General features: G+C 45.0%; 1 protein-coding gene across 2 annotated transcripts in view; it reads right to left on the minus strand.

The window, feature by feature from the left end:
* GFOD1 (Gfo/Idh/MocA-like oxidoreductase domain containing 1) overlaps nt 1-7,248 on the minus strand; it is a 112,954-nt gene extending 105,706 nt beyond the window's left edge. For both annotated transcript variants that reach the window (XM_090039218.1, XM_090039217.1), the window contains exon 1: nt 6,735-7,248. In XM_090039218.1, the coding sequence (XP_089895344.1) occupies nt 6,735-6,987 (253 nt within the window). In that variant the 5' untranslated portion in view covers nt 6,988-7,248. The remainder of the gene's footprint in view (nt 1-6,734) is intronic.
* Nucleotides 7,249-19,093: the final 11,845 nt, after the last annotated feature.

Raw genomic sequence — 19,093 nt, forward strand, 5'->3', positions numbered from 1 at the left:
TCCCAATCCCAATCATGGGAGTGCAAGCAGTATCAACACCGACAACTAAAAGTGGGAACAGCAGACACTGCAAATCTTGGAAAACATTTTTCTTTTGTTCCACTCATCTACATGTTTCTTCTTAGCCACACTGCAACAGAGGGTTCTTCCAAAACTCCACAATTACAGAGGCAGAGCACAAGTACTTTATCTACAGAGTTATGCCAGTAAAACCTATTGTCCTTTATCTGTATCACTTGAGCACCCTAAAGCAACAGCTCAGAAACATGAAAGAAAATACTTAAAGAGTTTTAGAAATGAGATAAAGTGGTATTACAATGGGTATGTGAAGGTGGCCACTACAGTTCAGAATAAGGTTATTGTTGTTCTTAACTCATGACTGTAGCTACTGGCTGGTATTGTATATGAATCACACGGTATTTCCCTAAGCAAAGCTGCACCTTCAACAGTATTACAGGTCAATTGTTACAATAGGCAGCTTCTATGGATAATGATGGAACTGAAAAGAGCTGCAGGACTGGACTGAGTTAGTTACGTTATTCTGTAATACACCTTCTTTGTTCAGTTGGTATTGGGAGTTTACTGCTGATTGCCAGTGTATTGTTTGCGCTGGTTTCCTAACAGATGGCCCCCACTAAACAGGTACCACAATCATTCCTGACAATGCTAATTACAAACAGACTATTCTGTGTCTAACTGTTTTACTTGTAATAGGACTGTCATGACTCAGGCTTAATATTCTGCAAGGTCATCTGCTTTCCAAGCACAAGAGTATTACATGTCCTTGCTGCTGGGCCAAATTTAGACTTGATATAACAGGACAGATATTATGTTGTTATTAATAATAAATAATCATGATAATATTATACCTTAATAGAACCTCTCATCCCAAAGGAACCCAAACCACTTTACATACTATGGACCAAATTCTACCCACTTCCATCAATGCAGCCTCTTTAATGGGATGGCATAGGTGCAATGGAAGGCAGACATCAATTATGGATTACATTAGATGCTTGAATCACTTCATGGCATTGTTGCTCCTACTTATGGGGTGGATCTGGTGATATGCTACCAATATTTATTAAGGGGTTCTCAGAAAATGTTCTTTCCTATGCCATAAGCTTTGTCCTATGCCTCAAAGGTACCTATGCTCAAAGAGAAGAAGAGGGAAGAACTGTGGAACCGAATCTTTCTTTTGCCTATCTAAATAAAAATGGTCTCTCATAACTGCTGCCAAACACAAAAGAAGTCCCAGTCGCAAAGAGACTTAAGTGCCACTTGAAGGAAATAAGCTCTCTAAATTGTCATTTCCTATATGTTTGTACAGTATCTAACAGAATAGGCTCCTGATATAGTTGACCTTTAAAGGCTACTGAAACATAAATGTCAAATAAATAATAATGTTAATAATGTTTAGCCTTTATGCCTAAAAAATGAAGGTGAATATTCAGAGCATAGTAGTGTGTTTAATCTCCATAATCTGAAAGGAGGAAAGAAGCAAAGGCCTTGAGAGGGCAGCAGAAGGTAACATCCCCAGAGATGTATTTTGAAAATATCTGACACATGATGCATGCAGAAGTATTTATATGAGCCCCAGGGATAAGTCATCTCTGGCAGGGATCATTAAATGGCAACCACACAGGAGGTGAACTTCAACACAGACAGAGAAATGACCCCAACTGTCTTCTCAACTTGGTGACTGAATTTGACAAAAAGATATTGTATTTAATGAAACAGGGGAATTTGCATTGTCAACATTGACAATTCTGAGAGTCAGAAGGATGTCAGTACATACAGCAGCTCTGCCAGAACTGAGTGCTAACGAGAACTGCAGTGACACTTTGTCTTTGCACTTAGACATGCCTCATGCTTCTTGCCCTGGCTTGATCCCCAGTGTTAAGCCCAGCCTGCATTCTTAGCACTATCATAGGTGGGTGGTGGAAGAGCAGACTCTTCCAGCTCATGGAAAAAAGAATGCAAAAACCAGTTGGGACAAGTTCCTCACACTCTCCAGTCCACTGAAAAAGAACACAATTGTATGAATTCCTTTCATATTTATCGTACCATTGTAACGCTGGCATCCACCATCTTAGAGTAAATGCTGATTACAAGCAGCCTGGTGGAACCTGGGATGAACACACTTCACCCATGTGTCCCACAGAGTGACACTAAGCGGCTTACTCAAAGTTATCCAGGACGCCAGTAGAAGGGCGGGGACTTGAAACTGAGCCTTCCACCAGTTTCCAGACTAGCACCTTTACTGTTGGGCCATCTTCCTTCCAGAGTCATATTAAACACCAGAACAAGGCCCCCAGGCCCATACTGCCATTCAGTCTTTGATCTCCTCAGGCCACCCAGGAAAAAGCTGATTGTGATATTATTTTTGTTATATACATTATGTTAGTGTCTAGTGATCAAACACAGTGAAAGATGAGAAGAAAGCTTACCATCTAAATCAGGAGCCAGCAACCTTTTACAAGCCATGAGCCAGAATGACCCGACTACACTCCAACACAAGCCAGATGGCTTTGGCAGCATGTCAGCAGCAGGGTTTCCAGTGCTTAGGCCAGGCATCTCAGAGGTGTGTGGGCACTGCCACTGCTTCTCACAGCCCCTGATCCCTTACTGCAGCACTTCTGGCCAGTAGGGAGCTGTACCAGGACCAGGTATCAGCAAACAGATCCATGGTGCCACTGCTTCTCCCCACTTCCCCTCCCCCTACCAGCTGCAGTACAGGCACAGATAGAAGCTGCCCAGCCCCTATGCAGCTCCCCACTGGCTGGAAGATGCATCCATGCCACACCTCAACAGCAAGCACTGGGAGAAGCAGCAGCGGCGCCCCTCACTGCTGATGCACCACTGAAACCACCCATGTCAGACCAGAGTCCCAGCACAACTCCATGCTGCCCAGGTCGAGTTCAGGTACAGGCATGGGCACCAGCAAAGTCCTCCAGCTCCCCAGACTGTATCCAGTGGCTCCAGAGGACATGCCAGATCCAGCCCACAGGCCGTATGTTGCCAACCCCTGATCTAAATAGTCAGGATAGACAAAGGATGAGAGACTTCATTATCCCCTTTTCAAACATGGCAACCAAACTCATGGATCTGAATACTCCCACAAGAAAATCAGACTAGTATCATCAGCTAATTTTACAAAGGTGTCAGAACAGCCCTGGATTTGCAATAACTTTTGGTCACTGCCAGACAGGAATGGCTTGAAACCCCCAGGCCTGGGGTCGTCCTTTATTTGTCTAGCATAAGTCTAGGTCCAGGAGCAGTTCCATCTGCCAGTCGGAACAGTAGAAGCACTTTCGAAGACAGAGAATTGGCTAATCCAGGTTAGACAACACCACTGTAAGAACATCTGTGCATTTTCCACATGCCTGGGATATGAATCAGGAATAGATCAACAATGGGCAAACTGTTGCAAATTCACATTGTGGATACATTTAAAAAATGACAGTGAATTATTCCCAACCAACTGGCTCCACAAGCTTTCAATGTTTAATAACAAAACATTTCATAATGAAAACAAAACAAAACAATCTACTCTTGCAGGTGAAAGGTCCAAATTTTATGACAAAATCTTTCTAAACATACAATGGGGAAAAGAAAGGCAGACTGCTGGTAAAGAAGTCTTGTCACAAACCTGTTCCACTAGAAGACTAGACCAGAATGGAGTTCTATATGGAAAAACACTAAAGAACTAAAGCGTTCCCCTCCACCCTTTCTGCCATAACCAGGACAACCTAATTCTAACAAGTTAAATCCCTGGGTAACGCTGGCTGTCACTGACTAACTTGTCATAAAAATGTTTCTTGAAGCTAATGGTGAAGATTAAGAGAGAAACAAGCAAAGGGAAAAGTAAAGAAGAGGTCAGATACACTCACTTTCTCTCTCTCTTTTCTTTTCTTTTCTTTGCCCTGCTCTGCCTTCTTTATCAAAGCCACTGAAGGCTTTTCAGGTCTGTGAATCTGTGTGATACTTTCATCAAGCTACACCATGCTACACCACAAACTGCACTCCCCTGCTCAGAGAAAGATGTTTGAATCCATCCCATCATTCTGGGTCCAGCCTCCCCTCCAAAACAGATAATTCAATGCTTCAAACAAAATCATTCCTCTCTAGCCTATTGTGTTGTTCTGCATGTAATTCACTAGTATTTTTACTTTTGCATTGCAGGACTAGACTGATGTCTGAGTTCAAAACCAAATCACATTCAAAGAGATCTCTTTAAAACGAATGTGTGTTGAGAGATGAGCAGCTACTCTTGTAAATAATGTTCTTAATATGTACATCACATGTTGCACATGGTACATTATATGTTGGGCTGAATTTTATTATTATATAGAAGGCAGGGTAAGGGGGCACCTTATAGACTAACTCATTCAAAGAGGCATCAGCTTTTGCAGGCTACAGCCTATTTCATCAGATGTTTCGAAGTAGGCTGTAGTCTATGAAAGATCATACCTTTCTCAACGAGTTAGTCTATAAGGTGCCGTCCCGCCATGCCTTGTTCCTGACTTGACACTAACATGGCTAACTACCTCTATTATGGTATTCTAATTTCTATTCTAAAATTTCTAATTTTTCTTCCTGACATATTTCACTGGAGCTGCAATGTTAAAATAATGTACAAAATGGTCAATAGGAAAAGACAATATTACCATAAACACAAGGGAACAGGAAGAGGGCCTGTCAAGGAGAAAATATCATTTCCTTTTTTAATTTTTAGCCTCAATTTATTTTGCCAAACCCGTTCTGCTGGTTTGCCAGCATCATCAGTAGCTTCAGTACAACATTGGGAACTGCTTGATAGCTAATGACTGCTGTACAGACAGGTGAACAACAAAACATGGTGTTTTCTATGACCTTCAGAAACAGCACCTGATGTTTTCCTTTTTGGTTTCTTAGGGTCAGAATCTCTGAAACAGCCCTGGAGTCCTGTTTTGCCCAATGGCATTCTGCAAGATGTAGGCCAGAGGCAAGTATAAGAGCAGTGATACAACAGAGAGAAACAGCAAAATGTTTAAGAATCTCCAGGAATCCCATGGTCCAATTACAGCAATTTTTTATGGGGTCAAATTTGAGGCCTATGAAACTTAACACTGTCTTTTGGTAATTGGTAATTTGGTAATTTTGGTAATTTTTATTCTACAGGACACTGCTATCTACAATGGAAACCATTAACACATGCATGTACACACTATAAATCTGGCAGGCAATACAGTCTTCTAGCACAAACATGTTATCTTGAGAAAAAGCCAAAGGCTTACTACAACAAATGACCAAGCTCTCTTATCCAACCACTTATATGTAAAGATGATGACACTGTTCAAAGCACTATAAATGCCTGTTCTATGCCAGAGGGAGACTCATATATGTACTTCTTAAAAGAATGAAAATGCTGGGACCTTGCTAGTGACAATTTAGTAAAGCATATCCTATATTGTAAAGCATATCCTATATACTTAAAACATTGAACATAGTGGTAGCAATCGGCCCACATAACTGCAGTCTGATACCAAGTAGCCACTATTTGATTCGTTAACCTAAACATAGGTTTGTCAGTTACAAAGATGACTCACTGCATTTTCCCCAATTTACATTTCTCCTATTACATTTCTTGGACTAAATTCAAAACTCTGTTACACTGGTGCAAATACGGGACGTATTCCACCAAAGTCAGTCCCAACAGAAGAAAGTTGTCTACAAGGGCGGTCATGAAGTGAATGGAGAAAGTCCAGACATTAGCTAATGTGAATGAAAGCAAAATGTGGCCTATGGTTTTTACATATCAAAGTATATTTAAATCCAAATAATTTATTTTAGAAACATGTGCCTCCCATTCTTATTTGTAATTTTTTTTTCCAGAGGCATGTGCTTTGTCTTTTCTTTCCATATGATCTTTCCTTGCACCTCCTATGAAACTATTTCCTTTATGGCCACAGTTTCCTGCTTGGTTTCCTGGTTTGCATCTGGTAACACTTGTGCCCTCATTAAGGGTGGGGGGAGAGAAAGACAGTGGGGGGGGCTGCATGCGTATGCGTGTGTGGCTGGGTATGTGTGTGTACATGCATGTGTGTGGGTTCAAGTTTGTATGTGGGTGCATGCAAGATCCTGCATATACATACTCCATACAAAAAGTGAATCAGTGAATGATGAACAGTTCCCGTAACCCAGCTTCGGGCACCCAGGAAAACTCCCCATCCAGAAAAGACCCCCCCACAAAAGATGCTCGTCTTTCTCCCTGCTCACATGAAACAGGGTGGATTTTCTTTTCTCCTTTTCTGCTCCCCAGGGCCAGGCCTTCAGAGCCCAGGAATGAAATCCTGAAGCCCAGGGAGGGGAGCCAGCTCCCACCCTCCTGCGGATGAAGACAAACCAGAAGCCAGCAGCTCCCCTTTCCTGCCCAAGTGCCGGGGGGTTGGCCCGATGGCCTTGTAAGGTCCCTTCCATCCCCTACCAGCTATGAATCCATGACCACTTTCCAAAACCAGAAGTGGGGGGGCAACCACCTCCTACAACCCCGCCCTCTTGGATACCACAGCCCGGAGAGGGGGGAGCCCTCCCGCCTGCACCCAGCGGGACTGCAGGAAAATGCCCCCCTCCACATGTCAGCACCCCGCTCCCATCCCTGCAGCGGGATGCAGCCCCCCCGCACGGGCTCAGACACGCGCCCTCCCCGCCAGGGCCGGGCTATTGTCTGCCCCCCGTCCGCCCTCACTCACCCAGGGTCTTGACGGCGACCTGGCGGGTGAGCGGCGGGGGCAGGTTGATGCACACCAGGTCCACGTCCTGGTGCAGCAGCACCTCGTCGATGCGGCTGGTGTAGAAAGGCACGCTCATCTCCTTGGCCAGTTCCTCCGCCTCCTCGGGGCTGCGGCCCCACAGCGCCTTCACAGCGAAGCCCTCGTCCTTCAGCAGCGGGATGATGACCCGCGCCGTCAGGCTGGTGCCGAACACCCCCACGCCGGGCAGCATGGCTCTCGCCGCCCGCCGCCGCCGCCGCCCTTCCCCCGCCCGGCGCGCTCAGTCCCGGCCCCGCGCCGCCGCCGCCCGGGAGCGGGGAAGCCGGGCAGCCGCCGCCCCCCGGCTCCGCAGCCCAGCGGCAGCCCCTGCTGCGCCCCCGCGCCTCCCCTCCATGCACGAGCCTCTTCTGTGCCTCCCCACGCGAGACGAGCCCCCCCAACAGGTTGCGGGGGGACGAGGAGGAGGCCGCCACAGCCCCTGGACCTTAATCTGCCTCGGCCATGGGAGAAAGGAGGAGTGGTTGCTTGAGGGGAGGGCGGGGGGGGGTTATTATTATTTTTTTCTTCCCTCTTTTCACGCTGTCACCTAGTGGGTTTTCCTGCAACGCCCTCTTTAGAGCTCAGTGTGTCATTATTATTAGCCGCCAGGGGGAGGGGGAGGGGGAGGGAGGTGGCTGCCAGCTTTTTTGCCACACCAAGTGCCCGGCAGCTCCACAAGAGTGTCCCCACTATTGAAGGGGGAAGAGAAGGCAGGCCTGGTCTTGTACCTGCAGTGCAAGTCATTAGGCTGCCTCTCCCCTCCATCCCTCGCTTTTCCACTACTGCCTGTCCTCCCTCTCCCTTGGGGCAGGTCAGGAGCCCTCCCTCTGACTTTACCGCTTCCCCAGCCTCAGTGGGTGGGCGGGCAGCTTGCCCTACCCAGGGGAGCAGGCTTGCCAAGTCTGGACAGTCCGCACTCCTTTTCTCTGGCCTGCCTTAAAAGGCAGAATTTTTTAAACAGCTCCCTTTGCACAGAGGATTTGGCAGGCTGGTGTTCAGGGACGCATCTGCAGTGTTCTGCGCCTGTCGTGCCACCTCACTTGCTCTGCTATCCCCGGATCGAACGCAGTAGTGATGATGGGGCTTGGCCAATGTTAATGGCTCCCACTTTAAACATCCCCTGAGACAATGAGGCTTGGTGTCCTATCAAATATTTGGTATGACAGTAAAGACACTTTGAGAGGCAGAGTGGTCAGCGATAATGAAGACGACAGTGACACAACCGGACCGCGAAACAGCAACAACAACAGCAGCGTCAGCAGCAGCAGGAACAACAGTGAGAGCAAAAGTGACAACAACAGAGATGGGGAATAAGTGGACAATGTAAACCCCAACCGCAAGGTGAAAACTAAGAGATTGAGTTATGGATGGGAGTGCCGGTGTACAGATGCATGTGGGTGACCATTGTAACAGATGCACACATTTTAAATGAGTTTTAAGGTCTGTGTAAAAATGCTTATCCAGGATGCTGTATATATATAATGAGATAGATAGATAGATATTCCCCCCCCCCCCCCCCCAAAAAAATCTTTGGTATAACAGTAAAATGCAAAATAAGAAGTGAACTGCCGTTTTGGCCTCGAAGAGAATGAAACTGCATCAACTTAGTCTATCTAAAAAGTTCTTTACAAATGTCCTTTGGTATTTCAGCATGGGCTTTTTCACATCTTTCTGCAAGCGCCACAGTCTCTTCTGTCTCTATAGGAGCAGGACAGTAGAGCCCAGCAGAGCCGTGCAGCTGGGTGAACGGTCTCTCCTTATTCCTGACGCCACAGGGATCCCTCTGTAAAGAAGGGGATCTGCACTGAAATACAGCTGAAAAGAAGGGAGCAACTGCTATCTGTCAAGAGACCCCTATTGACTCCACAAGGCTGTTGGGAAGTCAGTGATGGAGCCCACCATGCTCTGAATGCCGCTTGATAAGTGGCTCTACCAAAATAAGTAGCAGTAGGTCCCCTGGCAGTAGGTCTTTGACATGCCCCTTTTCATCCCAGAATACATGTGCCCTATACACATTTGATGCTGCCTTGCTTTTATTGTTGAAAATGATCTGCATGAGAAGAATCATGAAAGCTGAGGTGAAAGGAGTAGTTATGTACAAGCACATCAGAGGCTCCATAAGTTCCTTTATTAAAATTCCCTGTAACTTCCCTGTACCCATTTTGAGTTGCTCACACATTGCATATTATGGAAGGCAACCTGGGAGAGCTAAGATCCAGTGTAAAGAGAGGTACAAAATGGCCTTGACTTCTGTTGATTCCCCAAGATCAGTACAGATCTTACAAATCTGCCATTTTTATAGGACAAACCTCTTCCTTCTGCCACAGAGGAAGAAAATATGAGGGAAAAAAATCCAAGCCACATTCTGTGCTGACTTACATGGGTGCAAATCCACAGCAACTCCAGTGAGGGCAGGGTAGTTACAATGGTGTCACATCATTTCTGAGGGAAAACATTCAGGACCATGAAGCTTTCTGATCCTACGTAAAGGGGAAGGGCAAAGATTTAAGACATTATAATCCTGTTTTTCTATCTGTTCTCTTCTCTGCCAACCCACATATAATGAAACCCAGATAAATGATAATAATAAATCATTTTTATTATTTATATTATTAATTTTTGAATGGTATAATTCTTGTGGCTTCATTCATTTCTTCCTGAATAGATGTACTGCACTGCAATATAGCTGGGGAGAAAAAAAGCCTTTTCATACACTAGAACCTTGGAGACATGGCACAGACATTTCTGCAAACATAACTCACCAATATATGACAATTAAGTTCAGAATAAGAGGCATTTCTCACATGATGCAAGGAAATTTTATTTTTCTTGCCACCATCTTGGGGCAAAGACTTATTTCCTGCAAGAGTAATACAATCCCAGAGGATCAACATAAGTTTTACAAGTTTTGCTTGCTGTGCACTCTGTACCGCTGAAGTAACTGAGATGGATACTCTTGGGCTCCTGACAAATGAAACATGATCCAGGTCCATTTGTCAAATAACCACAGCAGCATTACCCTACCTGAAAATGTCAAGGTTGTATCGGGACATCAGTCAGACTCTCAAAACTATTTATAGACTATATGTTCCCAGAATGATTCATTTGGAAATTGCTTTCCTTGTCAAACTCTCCTTGGCTGTGTATAACAATAAAACCCAAGAATGTAGCTAAATCATAGGAATAAACAGTTGAAGACTAAATGGAAGCAAAGGCTGAACTTCTATGTATTTATTATGCTTTTTATTTCTTTGGTCCAAAAGTTCACTAGGCCCTTTACAGACAAAGATGCATACAGGGCCTGTGGTTTGAAGTTTTTATAATAAGCAGTAGGGAATAGGTCCCGAATGACTAAGAGGTGAAGCTGGCACATATCCTGTTCATTCCATGAGTTTATGGGTTCTTTGCTTGATTTTTTAACATCTATAATTTTGCTAACATTAGCTAAACGTTTGCTAAAATTAGATAATTTTGTTAACGTTATCAACAAATTCACCTTTCAGGTATGTACTTACTGCATTGTTAACTCAGGTGAGGGGCATTTGGGACTGGACACCTGAGTTAGCCTGTCTTCAGTCTGAGCTACCACATCACAAAGCCAGACCTAAGTTACTGCATCCTCAGTGGTGCTGCACTCTTGCATGTATGTTGGTAGGACTTCTGGGAACACTTCCCATGTTGCTTTGTGCTACAGGAAGGTGAGCCACCTTATGACAGTTCTCCAATGAATTATGAGAGATGTCATGTCAGGCCAAGGTGCCATCCCAGCCTTGTCTGTCCTGTGGACAGAGGGGATATTGTGGGAAAGCACTGAAGGACTGTCAGCCCTCAGGTGATTTAACTTGCATGCACTCTGCAAAGTGCATGGGTTACTAGTGAAAGTAAACAGAATCCACTTAACCCAAATGCCTAGCTCTGCCAGCTAGCCCTTGGCTTAACTCAAGGTTTTTATGTGTGAAAGCAGGGATGGTTCAGTCATGTACAGTGGAGGGTGAGTGCGTTAGCTGTAACTTGGGAACGACAATGTCCTTGTATTCTGTGTATTGCATCTTTATGTTTCTAAGAAATCTGCAGAGGGCAGCCATTTTGTACTGTTTGTGAAAGGGAGCTAGAGGCAGTGCTGTAGCAATGAGGTTTGGCACCCAGGGCAAAGCCTGCAGTAGCAGCCCACCCTCACCCCATGCAGAGATTGGGGGGAGGGGAGGGACATGCCCCCCCCATTCTTGCCTAGGAGCCAAACAGCAGCCAGAGCTACCCTCCCCCAGCCCTCTCCTCCCCTCCAAACAAGCCACTTGCAGCTCAGTCCTGTGCCCCACACCAGAAGGGTAGCACCTCTTGGCGCCTGGGTCAGTCCTCCCAGTTCCCCCCACCCTTGCTACAGAACTGGCTAGAGGCTCCTGTCATTAAATGAGTCTCAGAGACTGCTGTGTGGGGCTGCAACAAAGGAGCACAAGCAGACCATTAAGCAAAGGGAAACCTCTGTGTATGGCTAAGGAACCACATGACCGGAAGGGGTGGGACTTAGAGACATATAAGTCCTGGACTGGAGGCAAAGCAGGCAGTCTGGCCTTGCATGTTGCAGAGGAAGGAAATCTTGGGGGAGAGGGGCTTCAGGAAACAGTTCATGAATGCCTCAGCTACTCAGGGAAGTTAAGACAGAGCAGCTAAAGGGGAAGCATGGCTTGTGGTGGGGTGCTGACCCAGAGTGGGAGTGAAGTTTAGTTTGGGAAGCAGTTTGCTTATATTTGTGTTATGTTTTAAGTTTTACACCAGAGGACTGGGTTGCATCTACAGAGGCAACTGAGGGGCACCCAACTTGAAGCCTGGCCTGGATCAGATATCCCCAGGGCAGCTGGGCAGGCTGAGAACATTCTGGCTGAGTATCACAGGGCCTGAAAGGGCAAGATCAGAAGGCTGGAGTGCGGGACCCCAAAACCCAAGAGGGTGAAATCAGAGACTGGAACTCGAGAGGGTGAGACCAGAGGCTGAGGTCCAGGGTAATGGACCTTAGCTGAGGGGCACAGCCGGAATACGAGGGCCAAGGCCAGAAAGTCAAAGCCCAGACAAATGTTTGAGGCCTGAAGGGCCAAATGCTGCATTAGGAGCCAGAGGGCTCTGAATCAATATTGAGTGACACCTGCAAGGCTTGGGTATGGCTACGGGGAAGGGTGGAGGCCATGATTATTGCCCCTAAGGTGATTTATAGCCTGAGGGCAACAAGACACAGCACAAGATAGACACTGTGGGACCCTGGAGCAACCTCCCACAATATTATAAATTCCAACAAGGCATGGCAGGAAGGTTAGAAAAGGAAAGGTACTCTTGGTTGCTGGGGTGCGGCAGGAGTCACTTGAACATAGCCAGACTTGCTACAGCATTACTCTTGTCTGCAACTGAGCCACACTGAAATTAAACATTTTATTAACCACCATAGGTATCATAGAAAAATTGGAAGTGACCTTGGGTCTGGACCACTTACTCTGAACCTATGCTCAGGGCAGGATCACCCCGTCTGAACTATCTCAGCCAAGTGTTTATCTAACCTGCTCTTAAAAACTTTCAAGGATAGAGATTCTACAACATCTCCACATAATCTAAGGGCCCTGCTACACACTCAAGTTTAAGCTATAGAGTTGTTACACATTGTCAGGCACTAACTTTATAGCTGGCTGGGTGCATCTACACGTTGCTGTATGTGCTGTTGCTATGGCACCATGCTTTAGTACTTTCTTTTGGGAGTACTTTTGGAAGTACTAAAGTATGGTGCAGTATGGGCAATTACTGAGCTGTGTGCATGGTGCATTTTGCAGCTACATCACCATAGTGACACACTATAAACAGGGAGCATGCTGCTACAGCAACATAGCTGGCAATCATGTGTAGACCTGCATGATTACTACGCTGCCATAGGGCAACATGTAGTTGTGCCCCTTGGCTCATTTTTATCATGTGATTATTACTTTGCATGTGAGGTTGGTTTAAATTTCTTGTATGATTAACCAGCTAATTTTATAATTATTTTGCATATGTGACCAGTCTCAATTTGTTCAGTAATTAACTAGTTAATTGCATAATATACATAATATGTAGCAGGGGTCTAAGAGAACACATAGAGAAAACGTGTGTTCTCTAAAACAGACTTTCTTCTTGCCCCTTCTTGCTGCTTTGACTAGTCTAAAATAAAAGTTGATAGCCTGAAAATGTAAGGTTGCACTTAGTCTACGGAAAAGCCCACCTATGAGTGTGGGGCTGAATTTGTATATTTCTGAATTTGTACTTTTATTCAAGGCAACTTACAGGTAGTTGATAAAATATTATGCTGTAGCCTATATACCTTTTATAGATTATTATTGCAAAGTCATTATATTGTAGAACGTGAAGTAGAATTAGTTAAATTGCAAGCTTTATGGAAAATTTCCTGTAGAATTTGATCACTGTTACAAAATTCTATAACATGGTTTGAAAAAATAATTGAAAGGAGCAGGCTTGCTGTTCAAGTCTGTATATGTTGCAGTGATTTCTACAGACCCCACTCTGGTTTAATCCCTATTAAAGTGTATAGGACTTTCTGTAAGGAGATATAAAATATTAAATCCTTCTCGGGTTTTTTTTAAACTCCTGTTTTCAGAGATTCTACTGAATGCATTAGATTCAGTCAGCATTTTGTATATAAGGCTCTCAAGTGACACTTGCATATAAGAACAGTACTTATTACCTAAATAATCAGCTATTGCCTGTAAAAGTTACCACTTGGCAGGTCGGAGTCTTCCATTCACCTTTCAGATGTGTTCACTTGTAAATTATGGTCCCTTTATAAATATTTTGTGAGGCTTCTAGCTAAACCTCACTGAAGTCCATGGAAAGATTTGGGTTAGATCCTTAATGATTTTGGATTGTAAGTAATTTCTCTTGCTTCATTCTGTTCTCAAAAAAAAAAAGAACGAGAGAAAGAAATATCAGTTCATCTTCAGTCTATTGTATGACAATGATACTGTCAGAGCCTATAACTCCAACACTCCACCTTTTTAATAAACCAGTCAGAACAATAGTGAGAAAAGCTGAACAATATATAACTTCTGTGAAAGCATGAAACAGGAATTGCAATTGTTTTACATGAAGATAAGAGTGATTCAAAGATAAAGCAAGTGGTGATTCAAACCTGTCTAGTTCTCCCACTCAGATGTTACTGAGTCATGCATAGCTATAAAATGTCTCAGAGTTTAAGGACATTTTTCCCAGTACTACAATCTTCTTTGAGCTTGTTCTTCTTCCTTGAGCTTGTTCAATACAAGTTTGGAGCATACCTACAAGTTTCCCAAAATGTATGCTGTACATGCATTCATAAACGACACGCAACCCCAGCAGCTGGTGTGGCATGGCAGCACTAGCAGCAGCAGGAGCCCAGTGGTGGTAAGCAGGGAGCTCCTGCAGATGCCACCAGCACTGGTGGTGCCAGGGAGTGGGGGGTGACAAGTGCTGACCAGGGGTCAGTGGCCACCAGCACGAGCTGCCCTGAGTGGCGGTGACTGCATGTGCTGCTGCCGGGCGGCTTCATGGCTCACAGCTCCTGGGGCACTGCACTGACAGGGCCGGACCAGGCCAGGCTGCAAGGGCTGGCACTGTGGAGGAGCCAGGTGTGGGGCTGTCCTTGGCCCAGGAGTTTCACAACTGTGCTGTTATCATGCTGCCCCTCATGTATGGCACTGGCACCGGGGTGGGGGGAAGGCCCCCTCCGTCCCTGGGCAAGCCTCCTGGACTCCGATAGTCCTGGCACCCAGCCCGGCTGGGGCACCACTCACTGCAGCCACTCCCCCTGCCTGTGCCCTGCTCCCTCCCTCACTGTGGGGCCTTGATTTCCCACCCCCCAAGCCCCTTCCCCCTCACCCACAGACTTACCTGCTGAGGGGAGGGGTGTGTGTATACTTACAGTGTACCACACAAAGCAGCTGACTGCAGGCTTCCACCACGCCAATTGCATAATAGTTAATTTATCTTGCATATAACACATTTTTAGTATAAAAACGGTCATCGCATAAGAGCAAATTTGCACATACAGAACCCACATAAAGTGGGGAAAACCTGTATTTCCATTGGCTGAAGCCATTTTTGAGAAGATATATATTTAACCTTAAGCATATATGAGTTATTGCAAGACAGCTGTGAATTTGACTTCCCAAGTCACTAGCAGAAAATTTGTGTAGTCATTTACATGTTCATTTAAGCCTGAGGACTGACAAGAAGTTGCAGACAGTGACAATTTTTGCCTGATCTGGCCCCTGAAAGCATTCTACAGCATGACCAAACACAAGAGCATCGCTGCAGAATACTTTAAAAGAGCCTGATCCTGCAAAAATCTGAACCCTCATGCAGATGATTCAGTAACTTGTCTCTGTGCCACCTCCCAGTCCTGGTACTGTTTTCAGAATGGGAGGAGGGAAAGGGAGAGGGGGGAGTTTGGTCTGGGGGGTTTTCAGCCAGTACTGGAAGGTGAGGTGCATAGATTGGAGCCCCTCCAAGGTGGGGGTACAGGACACCAATCCACCTGCTCCACCTCCAGCACTGACTGCAGAATGCCCAGAATGAGCTCCCTCCACTCCCTTTCCCCACTCCCATCCTGAAAATAGCACCTAGATTGTAAAGGGGGAGGGGCATTGTTAGGAGGGAGAAGCTGCAGGCTCCCAGCAGCTCTAAACAGCAGCTAGATTCTCCAACCCCCCAGGGGGTCTGGCAATCATTGTAACTCATGGCACTTTCTGCATAGCTCCATGAGTTACAAGAGGGAGCTGTTCTTCTGTCTGCACACAGAATGATGTTTCATCCATGGATCTCACAACACTTTACAAAGGTGAAACTGAGTGCAACTTTCTCAACTGGGGCTTCAGTTTTTAGGTGTTTGTCTTTAGCTGGGCACCAAAAAACTGAGGTACTCAAAATTACTGGATACTATAAAATGTTGGGCCTAGATGATTTGCATAAGCTTATATAGGGGCCAGTTCAGGTGACACTTAAACAGCTGCCCAAAATGAACAGTCTCACTGAGTTGAAAACTACTCACAACTTGCTCATCTGGAACAATAGTGAATCAATATTACAGAAGCCCTGAATATTGAAAACTACCTTTGGCCCTACTCCCTAGTCTAGACAATTATGCCACAAGTTTATAAAGTGTCATGCGCATGTAAACTGCTCTAACAGTGTTTATTTGTATTAATAGGTCATACTACGTACACTGCTTGCACTGTGGCTAAGAAGTTTCTTTAGGAAGAACATGGTGTGGAATTATAAGATTATTAGTCACTTTGAAGAATTCAAACAAATAATATTGATTTAAGAGTTCTGAAGCATTCCCTAGTAAATAGGATATTAAATATAATTAAATGGGGTGGAAATCTATTTTTGGGATACAGGGAAAGTTACATACCAGGTCAGATTAGGAGTCCCTCTAGTAAAGAATCCTAGTGACCAGGAGAAGATACATTAAGGGAAGGTGCAGGAACCCTTACAGCAGTTATGAGGCACATGCATAATAATAAAGCAAACTTGCAAGATATGTTACATACAGGACACATCTACACATCACCGAACAGCAATATTGCTATGGCACCATGCTTTAGTACTTTTGGAGGCATGGTGCAGTGTGGGCTGTTACAACACCATGTGCATGGCGCACAGGTAAGTTTCACTGTAACGACGCACCATACACAGGGAGTATGGTGCTCTGGTGATTTAGCGCATCGCTACGTTGCCATAGGGTGATGTGTAGATGCGCCCACAGCTACCTTGAGTAAGCCAGGCCTCTGAAGTAGCAAGAACAAGTAACATTTCACAATGGGAGGAGCTGTTGCTGTTTACTTGAGTTAGTGATTCGAAAAGATGAGGCACCAATTTCATTTTTTACCCATTGCAGCATGTATGCAGGCTGCATAGGCTAGCTAAGTGGATGCTAATCCCAGGAGTGTCTGATTTCATGGAAGAGATGAACCTAGAACATGATTCTCTCATTTCAGCTGTCTTCATCTATGAAGCTGCCTGACAGTGTTCTAATGCTGAAATTTTGATGTGGTTGTTTTTTAACATACTAGTATTTATGCTGCTTACTTTCTAGGTTTAGGAATTTACTCTTCACCGTGGTTTATGAGCTTTGTTAACTTGCCAAGCACACTGAAAAGCCTCTGTCTTCTCCAAGTATTGAAAAGGGAGTGAACTGAGGTAAATGCACTTATAGGAATCCTTTAGATTGTTTATATGATTTTTTTAAAATATTATCATTTCAATTTTTTTTATTTATTGCATAGGCACCCAGAGCACTAGATAGACACCTAATGTATTTTAGAGGTCTAAAAACAAACAAACAAAAAATCTTTCTTCTTATCCTTTATGCAAAAAAATAAGGGAGTGGAAAAACATTTCTTGTTACACCAGCCAGTTTAGTCAGGTCTACAGCAATAACCAGTATGTTACTTTATTAGTAGTATCCCAAAGCAAACACACATTTGAGTGTTTTCCTTTCAGATCTTTGTACACCTCTGCACGGCTGTGATTCCCAGAGGTTTTCAAACAGTGGTGTGTATTTGCTAAGCTGTCCAACTCTGCAAATGTATTATCTAACTCTGTCAAGCCATTTTCAACATAGTTTGTATGAAGGAGACTAATAAAAATATAATTGCTGGGGCTTGTCTAGATTCTGGACAAGTGGATTAAACTCTTCTGAAATCTGAAGTCATCAAGTCTAAATGTTGTCCGTATTGTTTCCTTATTATATTTACAACTGTACATTATTTATTTATTACATTTCCTACTGGGAGATGCCCTTGAAGTAAATGTATTTTCATCACGGATGAATTCTGCCCAATATAATACATCTGTTGCTGTTCCAAGCAACTGCTCCATTGAGGTTCTCCTTTATCTCAAGTGGTTGAACTATTGCTTTTAGAATGGAGTAAAAGAATCCTTTGTTAAAGTCCAGGCGGAAACTAATTCCTTATTATTCAGAAAACAACTCATTAAGGTAGTGGCTTCTTTATTGGAAGGGGAGTACCGTCTCATGGGTAGAGCAGTGGACGGGGCTCTGTTTTCAAATCAAATGATAACATACAGGAAACACTTAGGGCTCAGTCTTGCAAGATGGAGAGCATTTCTTGAAAAGTGTTGAGAAGCTCAGTGACTTCCAGAACTGGCCTCTAGTTCCAGATTTTATATTGAAATGAATATTTCACTCTTTACTTAATTCACAGGAGTTAATATTTGCAAACCACTTTCAGATCCTTCATATAAATGTTATTGTAGAAGCGGGGGAATGCCCTCAGGGGCCGGAAGCGCCAGGGACAGACCCCAACACTCCCGGAAGAAGGCCCAGGGACCCCAGCACCGCAGGAAACTTACCCTGGTGGCAGACCAGGACAGGGCGGAAACCTCACACACCAGCGCTGCACCAGCATTTCAAGTGGCTATCAATCAAGCTGGGTGGTGGCTGGCTGATGACATCAGCTGTGACCACCACCATGAAAGATTTAAAAACCCTGGCAGAAGCCAGGTGCAGGGGGCAGGTAGAAAGCAAGATGCTGAGCTTGCTGGGGTGCTACCTGGCAGAGCAGACTCCCTCGCCCCCCCATGATGCTGCCTCACTGGGAATGAGCGAGGGCAGTAGTAGGGAGCCAGACAAGGCTTCCCAATTCCAAGCTCCATGGGAAGGGTCTTGGAGTCAGTCACCAACCCTACGGCCTGGGCTGGGCACAGTCAATCTCGAGTCTGCAGTGGGCACCACAGACACAGGCCTGGTGCAGGGACAGAGCAGGGCCAAAGTTTAGGAGTGAAAGGCAGGCTGCAACCACAAGCCTGCACTTCAAGCGGAGGCCGATGAGGTTGAGACCCAGAAGCAGGATATAAGAGGCTGGAGCCAGGAGTTGGCGCAGCGGCACGATGGCCCTTATGTTTGGTGAGTGGACAGGGTGTAGGGGAGGCACAGCCCCAGGATCAACTGCGACAAGCCAGTGAGTATTACCATGTCCGAGGGAGAGGCAAGGACACCACTGAACCCCTCCTTTCAGTTACAGTTCCATCAAGTCATGGCAGACGAGTCAGGGCCTGGCCCAGGAAGTGGGAAGATGCTCACAGCACCAACTGAGGGCACCACAGCTATATATGTGTAACTTTAATTATTGTTATTATGTAAATGCTACCAAGCCCATTTGGTTTGTCCCAACATGCTTCCAAGTTAAATGTACATATATTTAGAATATCTTGCATAATATTTCTATGAACAGGTACTACCGACATATAAAAATATCTTATTTTATTAA

This window comes from Crocodylus siamensis, chromosome 3 (assembly GCF_052110815.1).
Source record: "Crocodylus siamensis isolate JL-2025a chromosome 3, ASM5211081v1, whole genome shotgun sequence".
NCBI lineage: Eukaryota > Metazoa > Chordata > Crocodylia > Crocodylidae > Crocodylus > Crocodylus siamensis.